The 14,563-nt window shown below is 27.0% G+C and overlaps 2 protein-coding genes across 3 annotated transcripts; one reads left to right on the top strand and one right to left on the bottom strand.

The window, feature by feature from the left end:
- The first annotated feature begins 81 nt into the window (after positions 1 to 81).
- Positions 82 to 2,974, top strand: LOC127288501 (probable DNA double-strand break repair Rad50 ATPase). 2 transcript variants are annotated; one of them, XM_051315982.1, is made up of 8 exons: positions 82 to 321; positions 448 to 531; positions 1,344 to 1,509; positions 1,713 to 1,806; positions 1,954 to 2,105; positions 2,195 to 2,396; positions 2,463 to 2,545; positions 2,697 to 2,974. In XM_051315982.1, exons 1-8 carry the CDS (start codon positions 216 to 218, stop codon positions 2,890 to 2,892), a joined length of 1,083 nt encoding a protein of 360 aa, XP_051171939.1. In that variant the 5' UTR covers positions 82 to 215; the 3' UTR covers positions 2,893 to 2,974. The 2 variants fall into 2 exon arrangements, with proteins under 2 accessions (XP_051171939.1, XP_051171940.1); XM_051315983.1 differs by having other exon boundaries at positions 82 to 258.
- A 126-nt stretch (positions 2,975 to 3,100) lies between these two features.
- On the bottom strand, positions 3,101 to 11,727 carry LOC127288499 (cyclin-G-associated kinase). The gene is made up of 7 exons (XM_051315979.1): positions 11,489 to 11,727; positions 10,484 to 10,545; positions 9,807 to 10,392; positions 8,941 to 9,746; positions 4,862 to 5,587; positions 3,714 to 4,793; positions 3,101 to 3,602 (listed from the first exon to the last, which is right to left on the bottom strand). Exons 1-7 carry the CDS (start codon positions 11,610 to 11,612, stop codon positions 3,495 to 3,497), a joined length of 3,492 nt encoding a protein of 1,163 aa, XP_051171936.1. The 5' UTR covers positions 11,613 to 11,727; the 3' UTR covers positions 3,101 to 3,494.
- Positions 11,728 to 14,563: the final 2,836 nt, after the last annotated feature.

Raw genomic sequence — 14,563 nt, forward strand, 5'->3', positions numbered from 1 at the left:
TTAAAAAAATTTCGACAATGGAATTATAAATAAAAAAAAACAAATGATTTTCAGTTTAGTCTTTGTTTTCCGTTCATGACATTTAAAAAAATTCAAATTAATAAATAAACTACTTTAAAAAAATGTCAATAAACCAAATTTTAATGTTTCTATTGTAATAAATAAAAAATAAACAGAAAAATTCTCTGTGAAAATTGTCAAACAAAAAAAAAAAAATGGCAATGAATAATTATAAAATTGATTACATTCCACAAAAAGGTTACAATCATTTATCACATAATTCTCAAAATTATCGTTCACCGTCTTTCCACTACGAAAATGGTGATTCAATTTTCTATACACATTAAAAATACCAAAAATTCTAAATCATTTTCAAATTTGAAAAAATAAATAAATAAAATTCTCAATCTAGTTATAAAAATAATTTAAAAATACGAATTATTTCAGATTCATATACACGTAATATAAGGAATTGTTTAGAAAGATCAACTCCAAAATATCACTCTTTTCATGATAGGCAATATTTAGAAGGTGCCAAAAAACTTTTTTTTTACAAACTCTAAATTATTGACAAAAAAAAATATAATAAAATAAAAAATTATTATTTATTTCAAAAAAAAAATAAAATTTCAACTTGTGCATTTTTAAAAAATGGCAAAAATAAATTCTAATTTTATAATTAAAATCGCAATGTTGAATCAGATAAGTTGAAATGAGAACAAATATTGATACTTAAAACTATCGCAATTTCAAGAAGGCGCTGCTTGGTGAAAATTGATAAAGTTCGAGAAAACTTGTGTGAAATAAGTTCAAAATGATTGTTACCTTTTTCCTCACATGTGAATAAAAAGTGGAAAAAAAAGCTTCTGCAAATTTTCTTTTTACGAAAAATAAAGAAATTATTTTCGTTTTAGTAACAATTAATTTAAATATTACAATTAAATGTAAATTAACTAACAAAACAATTTAACAAAATTAACTATCTTATTTCAATTTTTCCCCAACTTTATATTTTAAGTAGAAAAGTTATTATGTGATCAGACCTCGCGTCTGACTAAATAAGAAATTTCTACTTATTCAAATAATTCACTCTTTAAATTTAAATGTTATAAATTTATGAATGAAAATATTTAAATTAGTAAAATGTATTAATAATTTATTAAATTATATTGAAAAATAATATAAATAAATTAAATTACTAATTAAAACTATTAATTATTATTATATAATTATAATAAATTAAAAATTTTAAATATTAAAATTTAAATAAATATTAATAAATTATAATATATTAATATATAATAATATAAAATAATTAAAATTACTAATTACTTCTTATTTAGGAGAAGGAGATCCTCATTTTTTCACAACGGAAACGCAAATGCGAAAAATAAATGCCACGAACGGACGTGAATCGCCGAATGGTTGTAATTTAATAATAAAAAAAATTCAAATGCTCGAGGATGAAAATTTAGCAACAAGAAAAAAATATCAATGTCTTTTTATAGAGTAAGTTAATTGAAAATATTTAACATTTAAATGATGTTATAATTTATAAATATAAATTTTCTAAATATATTTATAATTATAATTTACAGTATAATTCAAATTTTTAATTTAAAAACTATAATATTAAATATTTAAACTAAAATATTATTATTATTATTATTATTATTATTATTATAATGTTGTTAAAAACCTAATTTCTACAGAAAAGAAATAGAAGTCGAAAAACGTATGAAACTCGAAAAAAAAGTTGCAGAATTAGAAAAGTTTTTACAAGAAGAACGAGAAAAAGCACCAGCAGTATTATAGTTTCAATAAAATAACTATCTTATATTAATTAATATTAATATAATATATTAATTTATTTAATATATTATCAAAATTATATTATTATTAATTAATATTGTATTAATATATTTTGTATAATTATTTAAAAAAAAAATATAGGAAAAAGATCACCGATCATTAAAAACTGTAGAAACTTTAACAACAAAAGTACAGTGTGCTAATGAGGAGGTTCAAGTTTGGCAAGTATGCAGAGCATGTCGAAGAGAATTGCAAAGTCAAGAAAATAACGAACCAATTATAACTATGACAAAGTATATAGAAAATAAATAAAAAAAAAAAATTCCAACAAACTAAATATCAATTATAAAAATATTAATTTTTCCAATTTATTAATTAACAGAACAGAATTGGAGAATTTAGAAAAGGATATGACAATTCTAAGAGATAGTATTCTTGCAACAGAAGAAACTTTAAACAGATCAAAGATAAGAGAACAAAATTACAGGGAACAAATAGCACGACTTTTTGTTGAAGCCGATTCCTCTCAGACACTTTGTAAAATTCGTTCAGATGAAATAAAAACCCTAACACGTGAATTATCGGTAAATTCAAAACAAATTCGAAAAGAAAAATTAAAAATATATGAATTTTTTTTATTCATTTTTTAGGACAAAGACATTGCTGTCAGAAATATGGAAAAAAATATAATGGACATGGGAAAATTAATAATCAAATTAAATAAACAATTGAGGTATATGTAAAATCAAAACATAAATATAAATTAAAAAAAAAAATCTAATAAAAAAAAACAATAAATAAAAAATAATTTAAAGTCAATATAATTTTAATTTATATCAACAAGTCACAAATAGGTTTTTCAATTTCCTGAAATCTATTTTCAGAAATCATGAAGAATTTTGCCAGATAGAAAACGGATTTACTACGGAAATAAGTGAAAGAGAACAAAAGTGGATGGAGGATATTGAACGACGTCTTTGCAATACGAAGGGCAAACAGAGAACAAAAGATAAAGCATCCTCGAGTCAGCAATCTAGTCCCCGTGGGGTTAAAATTACAGAACGTGGTATAGAATCATAAATAGTATGTTAAAATTTATAAAAATTGTAAATTTCCCCAAAAATGTAATTGTTTAAAACCGTATTTTAAACAATCAAAAATTTCTATCAAATAATAAAATAAATAATAATAATAAAGTAAAAAATAATTAGTTAACTCCCGATTCGACTAATTTAAAATAATTAATAAACTGAATATTAATTAACTTTCGATCAATAAAAAAGCTTCCTTATTCGCACAGAAAATACTTTTTTTTTATATTTAGACTTTTTGTTTTGTTTAATTTACACTGCCTTATATACATATGCAATTAGACGCCATTTTTAAGCATATCTACACTCGTACGTAAACTTCTTTTTTTTTTCATAAATAAAGCGTGCCTATAGACGCCATTTTCTTATAATATTATCCTTCTCTTGTAATACGTTGCTCTGAATCTAATCCTAAGTAAACTTAATAGGAATGCGAATAGGACATTTTCTTTTTGTATATCTTACAATAAAAAAAAGAACGTAATTGCAATTACGTCTTTTTTCTCGAGTAATGATTAATTTTAATCAGAGGTAAAGAGTAGATTTTTTTTTTTTTTTTTGAAATTTAACGAGGATTATTACCTACGATAATTAGCTAAATAAATTTTGTTGGCTCGTGTCATTTTCAAATGCACTCCAAGCATTATTTAATTCCATAAATATAAGCTTTGCAATATTTTCATTATTCGTGCCGGTTTGCTGAAAAAATAAAAAAAAATTTGTTATTAAATTAAAAAAATGTATTCACTAATTGATATAAATAATTACTACCTGTTTTTAAAATGGTAACTAGAAATAATCAAATCATACCTTATCTGGATGAACAGACAAACAGGCTTTTCTATAAGCTTTCTTGACATCCGCATGTGATACAAGTTGATGCATCTCACATTTTTGCCATCTACAATCCTCCCAAATGACCGTGTGCATCGAACAAAGAAGCGCTCTTAAATTACTCTTCTTTCCTTCAGTCCATTCCGATATTTTCAGTCGATCAGGATCCATTGTCTTGGCAGCTTCAACTTTTCTCATTTGATTTATTGTCTTTGGACTCTCCTTCTCAGCTTTTCTACTACTAAAATTATAACCCTGACTTCCCAATAAATCTTCAAAAGCATCACCAGACTTTGTTGGTTTATTATTTGCAGCACTTGGATCACCACTATTTGTATCACTGGACGTATTAGATTTGTGCTGCATCCGCTGACTAGAATGCACTGGAGTTCCACCAGTTGCAGGACTAGCGGATTGTGGAGTATTTGCTTCTCTTGGAGTACCATTCCAACTTCCAATTAAACCACCACCCAATGAACCAGCCAAATTTGCAAATGGATCTTTATTTTGTGCTGCGAAATTTGGAACACTGGAATTACGTGGAAAAGATTCTTCACTGTTATTATTTGGCTTTGTGGCATTTTGCCATCCGCCAAGTGGATCAAAGAGCATATCAGCATTTTGAGATTGTGCCTTTGCTGTTTGTTCCTGTCCAAATAGTAAATCGTTCATATTTGCATTAGACGATCCATTTGTTGAAGGTTGAGTCGATCCAAAAAGTAGATCACTAGAGAGCGATTCGTTAATAGTAGGCGGAGGATTCGGTGTATGCTGATGAAATTCACCAAAATTACCCAAGAGATCACTTTCATTTTGACTAGAACTAGAAAATATATCTAATCCTGGAGTAACAGGAGTTGTTGTATTTCTACTATTGGAGATCAAATTAACACCAGAATCAGGCATTCCAAGATTGAGTAAATCTGCCTCTGCGAATTTTGCAAAATCTTCCTTTTGTTCGATTTCAATTTTCTCTTCATGTGAAGATTCCTCCGGAGAAAAGATTTGTTCATCAGCAGATTCTGTTTCTTCAACTAGAGGCGATTCCTCTGGGGCCTAAAAATAAGAATAAAATTTTTTTTAAAAAATTCCACATTCGAAACAAATTCAGCGTAGGTACATACCTTTATACATTTATCAGTCGTTCGGAAATTTTCCAAAGTCTCCTCCATTTCTAAAGTCGAGCCAAATAAAGGATCGGGAATTGGTTTTGGAGTAGTTTCCACTTCCCATGGCGATGGAACACGTGCAGTTTTACCCGATTCCTCTCCAATCATTGCATTCAATACCACACGAAATTTACCACCAATTTCTGGAGTATCATCTAAATCTTGTTTCTCAAAGATTAATGTACTTTCAGTCAATGGAACATATCCCGTGTGAAAATGCATTGCTGCCATTTTTATTCCAATAATTCTTCCCAATTGTTGTCGTGCATGATAAACAACAATTGTAATATCACCACGAACTGTTGCTTCACCTAATATTAAACAGACTTTTCCCTCCATCAAACTGAATAATTTCATTTCCTCATATTCAGCGCGTTTTGTTGAAAAAACTAATGCTCCATTGCTATAAATTTCCACATATGGACGACATCCGTCCTTAGCTCGTGTAAATAGAGGCACGGGTTGAATCAAAAGTGAACGTAGAACTAATGGCTTTGAATGTGGTAATTTTCCAACACTCAAGTTACCCATATATTTTACTATTCGTAATTCTGATGGCTGTAATTGAGGTGGTTGACAGCGTCTCGTTGTAAATAAAGATATTGCTTCGTCACTCGTTGTAAATGTACCCGAGTAAAGCAATAATGCACAAGCAACAGTTGCACTCGCTCGAAAACCATCCTGAAATTTAAAAAAAAAAAAAAATACGATTAATAAAAATTAATTTATCTGAAGGGTCAATCAATTATATTTCGAGTCTATTTTTAGAAAAATCTTATAAATAGTTGCAGTGATTTAAATCGAAGGTTTATTTAAAAAAAACATTATTTTAATCAAAAAGTTGTGTACATTAAAATGTTTTGAACATTTTTTTTCTAAATTTTTATTTTTTACATTTAATTTTCTATAGTCTAAGGTTCAAAATTCATCTTTTAACCCATTGGCGAATTTTTAATTAATAGTTTATTCAAAGTTATTTACTTTTTAAAAATATAAAATTTTGAAAACACGACTTTTTAAAATCAGGGTTGCCACAAAAATTTAATTTATTTTTTTTCTGATTTTTCCCTGATTTCCAGACAAAATTTTGTTTTTTCCCTGAATCTGATAAAATATTTTTTTGGTTAAATCATGAACATTTTTACTAAATTTCTCTATTTTTCTTTTTATCAAGTCTGAATTTTTTAAAAACAAATTCAACTTTTTGATATTTTTTCAGTGTTTTTAATAAAAAATCTACGAATTTTTCCTGACGTTGACAAAATATTTTTTTATTTTTGTTAAATTTCTCTATTTTTTCCAAAAGTCTCAATTTTTTTTAAACAAATTCAGTTCTAATATTTTTCCAGTATTTTTTAATAAAAAATCTCTGAATTTTCCCTGATTTGTGACAACCCTAAAAATATTTGTTTAAAAATCTCTATATATTACGTCAAAACAATTATAATTAGTTAAACATATTTTAAAACGTACCGTTTGATTTAATTGAGCAATTTTACTATTATTACAAAGTTCAGGGTAGCCGCAAAATTTCATTTTCAAAATTCCCTGACTTTTCCCTGACTAAAAAACTTTTTTATTATTTAATATTCTGCATTGCTGATTGAAATTTTTATAATGCTTTTTAAATAATAATTTTATTCGTAAAGGAAAAGATAAGATAATTAAAAATTGTTTAATAACAAAATTTTATTATCCCGTGTGGAAAAGTGATGTGGGCCCCCAGCGGGGGCCCTTATGGATCGCCCTCATGCCATGAGGGCCGCATATGGATGATCCATAGGGGCCCCTCATGGAAACGACATGCTCATCGATGAGGGCGCCCGCATGGGCGATCCATGAGGGTGCCCCTACGGGCGCCCTTATGGGCCCTCACGTTTGCCCTCATCTTGCCCTCAAGTTTGCCATAATGTTTTTTAATCAATAATATTAATAATAAAAGTTAATTAATAATAAATAAGCTTAAGTTATGAATAAATAACATATTTATTTAATAATTATTCAATTTTAAATTAAATTCTTACTCAAATTGAATTTATTAATTAACGTTCTAATTAATTAACTGTCGGATATAATTAAAAGTAATAATAAATTAATTAATTAAAAAATTAAAAAATATGTAATTTATGCATACTATTAACGAATATTTTCATTTTTCAATTAATTCATACATAGAATTAATGATTAAACGCAAACCTGAGAAATAAATAAATCTAACGCATGGGGGGAATCGAACCTACGACCTACGGACTATGAGTCTAACGCTTTACCAACTACGCTACGCACGCTACTTCAAAACGAATGCTAACTTCTTGATGCTATTTAAACTTGAAAAATACCTAACAAAGAAAAGTGCTTAACATCATTTAGTTAAAGTTAAGATATTAAATTATATTTTCCAATCAAATGCAATTTATAAAATATAATTAATTATATGCTTTATGATTATTATCATGAATCATCTCAGGCGAATTTTCAAAAAAGTGTAAATATATTTTTATTAAAAACGCGTTATTCGTTGTTTTGAATCATTGGAAACATTCATTTTTTGTTGATAAAAAAATATTTGATTTTTGGACTTAGAAAATTTTGCTAATCGATCATGAGGGCGATCCATGCGGGCCCCTACGGTGGCCCTCATCTATTTTGCCATAAGTGTGAGTGTTATTTTCAAAAAAGTGTAAATATATTTTTATTAAAAACGCGTTTTTCGTGGTTTTGAATCATTGGAAACATTCATTTTTTGTTGATAAAAAAATATTTGATTTTTGGACTTAGAAAATTTTGCTAATCGATCATGAGGGCGATCCATGCGGGGCCCCTACGGTGCCCCTCATGGATTCGCCATAAGTGTGAGTGTTATTTTCAAAAAAAGTGAAAATATATTTTAATTAAAAACGCGTTTTTCATTGTTGTGAATCATTATAAACATTAATTTTTTGGTGATAAAAAAATATTTGACTTTTGGACTTAGAAAATTTTGCTAATCGATCATGAGGGCGATCCATGCGGGGCCCCTACGGTGCCCCTCATGGATTCGCCATATGGATCAGCCCTCATGGGCCCCCGCCGGGGGCCCCAAACTCTTGAGGGCAAGATCGTGGCTTTTTCCACACGGGATATTTAAAAATTTTATTATAAAAAAAGTAAGTACTTTGAAAAATGAAAAATCTTAAAAAAAAATTTCCTGACTTTTCCCTGATTTGCGGCCACCCTGAAGTTATTAAATTTATTGTTTAAATATTCATTAAAAAATAAATTTAGAAATTTTTTGGAAAAATGTAACGTAAGTAAAAAGAAATTTTATTTAAATAACAAAAATTAGATTTAAGTCGAAAAAATCGTATTTTTTTGATATTTAAATTTTAGAAAATTGTTTCATAAAATTTTGTATATTTACCTTAAAATTTGGATTTTAAAGATGAATTGCACGAAAAAATGTTATTTTGACAACTGTAAAAATTAATTTAAGAAGCATAATTGTTAGAAATAATCTAATTTACTTATATTTATTGATTATTGTACAAGACAAAATTAATTAGTGAAAATTATTTTTTAAACTTACCTAAGAAATTAATTTTACAGGTAAGTTTAAAAATTAATTTTCATTTAATATTTTTTTTTTACAATAATCAATTAATATACCTAAATAAATTATTTTCAACAATTATAAATTGAGAAATTGAAATTGATCTTCTCTACTTTTTTTTTTTATAAAATTTTTACATCTGTCAAATTAACCATTTTTTCCTGTAATTCGTTTTTCAAATTCCAAGGAAAATATATAAAATTTTATTAAATTTTAAAAAACTAGTTGTACGGATATAAAAAATGATTATTAGAAATTATAACATTTTTCTAAAAATAGATCGCAACGATTTTAGGTAAATTATAATGTATTGATCCTAAAATACTATTTTTTGTGTACATTAACCCAAAATCAAAAAAACCTTCCAATTGATTTAAATTAAATTCTCGCTTCAAAATTTTTATAATTTCTTTCTTTGACATAAAAATTTAAAACAAAAACTTACCGTGCAGTATAAGACAACAACGTGATTAAAATCAGCGTCCAAATATCGATAAATATCCTGGCAAATTTGATAAATAGCTGACAATAGAGGAGCATTGGAATCAACAGACGCATAAGCAAATGAACAATCAATATGCCTTCCCTGTAATCGTGATACATTTGGTCGTCCTCGTGACAAATTGTATAATTGAATTTTCGCCGGTGGTGGATGTCGTGCTTGTAAAAATGCCCTAACATCTTCAACATGATTTGCTCTATATGCAGATTCAATTCCATCAGCTGGATATGGCATCACCATAATTCGTGATGTTAAATAACTCGCATCCAATTCTGTTCTCGCCATACTTTGTTGAACAGTATGCATTACTTTACTGGAAGTGTCTTTTAAATTTCGTAAAATACTTCCTGCACCACCTTTCAATGAACTAAATAATCCACTGGATTGAGCGGCGGGAATTCTTTGATTTGGAGGATGAGTTAGTGGAACTGGTCTTGGTGGTGGTGGCGCAGTATTAACAGTAGCAGTTGCTGGCGGTGGTCGTGGAGGTGGTGCCGCCGATGTTGGAGGTGGAGGCGCAGGTCTCGGTGGTGCTGCTGGTTTTATAACAACATCAATTTTCGGCGGTTCACGTGGATCAAAATTATTTGACTCTGCTATTGCAGCTAAACGTTCAAGCAAGGCCGATGTTGTCAGTCGTTGAACAGGAGAAATTTGTAAACATCCTTTTATTAAATCGTTGAAGCAAGCGTAACGTGGATTTGGTGGGAGCGGTGCGTATTTTGCATTGAGAACTGCTAATTTATTTCCTGTAAAAAATAAATTTTAGTTTCAAAATCTAATTAACTAAATTAAATTGTTTTTTCTACCTTCGGGAAATGGATGACGAAGTGTGACTAAAGCATAGAGAATACATCCGAGAGCCCAACAATCGACAGGTGGACCAATTGGTTCATTATTCCAAGTGTCTGTCATTTCTGGAGCGCGATACATGGGTGTGGTAAATTTTGCCATGTGATCCTCCAAAGTGGCTCTTTTCTGTGCATTCCATGAAGAATCGGGTAAAATTTGTTGTGTTGTGACACTGCCAAAATCACAGAGTTTAACTAATCCATCGCCACCAATCAAAAAATTTTCTAATTTTATATCACGATGTACAATAGGCTGAGGTTGTTGGCTGTGCATATGATGAACAGCTCGAGTTGCTTGATAAGCTATTCGACAAACTTGAGCGACTGTCAATGAATTTGCAGAAATATTTCGTAGAATATCGGCAATTGTCCCGCCAGGACAATATTCTGTGACTAAAAGATATTCGCAACTTTTTCGATCCTCACGTTCTATTCGATGAACGCATAAAAATTGAATTATATTCGAATGACCCGATACGGCTTTTAAAGTTTCTATTTCTTGTAAGACACTTCTGTTTGCCTCCTCATCAACGGCAACGAGTTTCTGAAAAAAAATCAAATGTTGTCATTTGTATAATAGAAAATAAATTATGTCATATCAAGATTGAATTTTTCCAATTGACGTAAAAACTTACTTTCAAAGCATATTCTTTTCCTGTATTTACATCCTCTACGGCAAACACCAAAGCACAACCACCTGTTGAAACAAAGTTTGGAATAAATTACAATATTAAAAAAAAATATACATTTATATATATTCCAACATGATGAAGAGGCAAATTTTCTACATCAATAATAAAATTTAGATTCATTCATAAGGAAATTTGATAATACAAAAAATCTAACAGAAACTAAAAAGTAATTAGACTTAATACGTTTAAAACTAAGACTACATTATGATAAATAAAGAATTTTCTGATAAAATCATTTTATATTTTTAAATCTTATTTTCGGAAAGAATTTTCCTTTTTAAAAAAAACTGTTATATTATAAATTACAATAAAAATTAACATTTTCAAATATATTTCATCTCCAAATGAAAGAAAAACTAAATGTATTCAAAGAAAGAAAAAAAAAGTCATCAATTTTACAAGTGACAAATGAAGATAAACAAAGCATAAAAAAAGAAAATTGCAAGAAAATATTTCCATGTCATTTTAAGATTTGAACCTTCTTCTCAGGTCGAGTTACAATAAGGTTAAGATACAAGGTTAAAATAGATTTCGATCGACAAAAAAGTGTTGACCTTCACTTATTAAAGCCCTTATTAAAAAGAAAGTAACCTTCGTAAAATATTTGCTCCAGAAATTTTTCAATATCTTTGACTGATACTCAACATTATTAACTTCAATAATTAGAGAAACAAAGAAATAAAATATTTAAAAAGTAATAAAAAAAAGTAACATTCTATCCCTATAATGACAAAAAAAAAAAAAAAAAAAAAAAACATGCGTTTGACATATGATTTTAAAAATGAAAAAAGAATCAAAATGTCAATAATAAGATTTTAAAAAATTACAAAAATCAAAAAATAAAAATTAAATTTTTGCCTTCAATCAATGTTGTTTAACAAAAGAAAGTGACAGCTTTTGTGGTTCAAACAACGGTAAATCTAAAAAGTGGGAGGATTGACCACTCACCCTCTGCGATAAGTCTATTCACTCGGAGTTTTACATTGTTAATTTCCACAATTTGACCAACATATTCATTTGAATTTGTGCTTCCGTTCAAGTATCCAAGGGCGGATCTCAAGTAATCCGACATATTTGCTTAATCGTTGATTAAAACTTCCACAATACTCTTTTTTCTTGACAATCAAAAACTACCGATGACATTCGCCATATTGGTCTTTGTACGTCACCCATTGCCAGGAAAGTGACTAGTACTTTAGTGCCCTGCTCTTCTTTGTACTTCAACAATTAGAAAGTGAAAATAAGAGCAGCCGGATCAAAGAAGGGCACATAACTCATTTGAATTACATTAGTTATGTGCCCTTCTTTGATCCGGTACCTCAATTAGTTCAAATATTTCACAATAAGAAAACAAAAAATAAACAATGAAATTTACAAATAAAAATATTGCATATTATAAAATTTTATAATATATAATATTGTAATTTTGCAACAAATAAAATTAAACAATTTGAATAAGATATTTTCCTGTGAACAGAAAAAAATATATGTTTAATATATATTAGGCAGTATAATATTTTAAAACAACATTGGCAAAAATAAAATAATTAAGAAGCAAATAATGTTAACTGAAAAAATTGAAATATTTTCCATTTTCCATCGTCCGACAATCTGAAACATAAAAATCAAGATATAATAATAATAATTAACTATAAAAAGTATTAAAAATGAAATTACCTTAATCAATTATTGTTGACTCTGAAATTCTTAAAAAAAATAAATAATTAATACACAAAAAATTAAAAAAAAAAAAAAATTCCTGTAAAAATTAAGAAAATTATTTTTAAAATTCTGTGAACAGAAAAAAGCACATTGAAAAGATAAATAATTACAAAATTCAAATGTACAGACAACATAGAATAATATAGAATAAAAATGAAAAAATTATCTTCTTTCTTCTTAGGTGGATTAATATTAATTAATCCACCAACCTAACACGCGAATCGCGACTCCAGATTCCTATCAACCTATATCCACCTATCATTTTCGCAATATCTGGAGTTTTTATTATTCGATAACGAAACTAATCACTTATTTTTAATTAATGCTAATTGATATTAATATCAAGTGAATATGAACAAAAAAGGTTCAAATATTCTCTCGATAAAAATAACAATTTTTTCAATGGTAAAATATTAATTATTTTCTAAAACCCGCGCGAAATTAATATTTTACCAAAGTAACTACCTACTTAAAATTAAACATTCATTCCAGAATAAGTAAGTTACCTGCCTCCCTAGCTATATATAAAAAAAATTCAAAATATCACACTCATACCTGGTACCCCTGCCCTTGTTTTGTCAGGTGAAAACCTATTAGCACTTATTGGGCAACCCTACTAGTTAAAGCTTTTGAAAAAGCTTTTTACACACATTGTAAAGCACACAGAAATATTGGCACACCTTTTTTTTCATCAAGTATCAATTTTTCATATGCATTTTTATTAAAATTCTACTTAATTTTCAATATAAATTTTAATTCTCAATAAACTTTTAAAATTTAATTTTCTTGATATAGTTTGCTAGTAAGAAGAGAAAACATTTAATAAACTAAATTAAAAAACTAAAAATTCTTTAAACACTATTTTAATTTAAATTAAATATAAAAATTAATATCAAATTCAATATTATATTAAATGTAAAATTTAATATTAAATTCAATATTATATTCAATATAAAATTAAATATTCAATTAAATACTAAATTTATTTTAAAATAAAGTATATATTTTTGAAAATACAATACATTAAAAAATTTGATTATAAGAAATTTATTATAAAATATAAAAAAAATTAAATTGAAAGACGTGTGTCAAATTAATTTAACGAGTAATTTTAAACACTCTGTTGATTTATAATCAACAAATTTATTTTTACCTGAAAAAGATCCTAAGCTAAATTATTAATTGCTCATGCATTTGACTTTATTAACATCTTGTAAATTTTACATTTATTTCAAAATTCAAAAGCAAAATTTAATTTAATCTTTAATAGATACTTTTTAAAAATTATAATTCAAATTTGAATATTTATAAAAATTCACCATGCAATTCAAATTTTGAAAAAATTACAAATTATATCATGCACTATTATTTAAATTTTTGATTATGTTAAATTTAATTACTATAATTAATAATTAAAACAAAGCATTCAATCGGATGTTCATTGCATGAAAGGAAAAAATCGGAAAATACTAATTAATAAATTCTACAAAACGCGAAATTTCCTTTCATACAAAAATTGAAAAAATTCTTCAGTTATTTAGGAACCAAACAATTTTTTCAATTTCAACTTTTCCGTCCCTATTAAATCTTTTCTTGGTTTAATTAATTATTTTCAAAAAAATTCCATTAAATATTAATTAGAAGCAAATTTAAAGAACAAGAAATTCTTATACTTTATATTTGCAATCTATGATCAATAATTATTGAAATTAATTAAAAATTAATTGTTTTAATTAATTCAAAATATGTTTGCTAATTTGAAAAGGAAAATCCAAGAAAAACCTAGAACCTGATCTAATGAAAACATGTAAAAAATAAATGTCTACACGTTGGAGAAAATTTAGTAAATATTTATTACAAGTTTTAACCAACGGCTCTATGTTGTCTGTAAAAATTGCAAACTGACTTCATTGTTGGTTCGGACCATTCATCCTGCAACAATGAAAACCAGATGCAATGTATTTCAAATACGGACTCACCGGCCCAATTGCTACCTTCAATCAAAGTACTTCAGAAACGGAGCGCTCACCAGCCCTGCTTTCCCAACTAGTGATGGAGTATACCTGCAAAGTAGTTCAAGTTTGATCAAATATGAAGAAAAATGTTTATTTTGAGAAAAAAAAATTATTTGTAAACAAAATTATAAATATATAAGAAAATAATTATAATTTTTTTCACTTTTTTCTTTTCTATTTATTATATTTTTTGTAATTTCATTGTAAATATTTTTTTTTAATTAAATAATTATTTCTTTATAATATACAGAAATTTGTAAATATCAGAAATAGTATAAATTTTTTC

The sequence above is a fragment of the Leptopilina boulardi genome, unplaced genomic scaffold (assembly GCF_019393585.1).
Source record: "Leptopilina boulardi isolate dan_hultmark-lab unplaced genomic scaffold, ZJU_Lbou_2.1 LbouV2_392, whole genome shotgun sequence".
NCBI lineage: Eukaryota > Metazoa > Arthropoda > Insecta > Hymenoptera > Figitidae > Leptopilina > Leptopilina boulardi.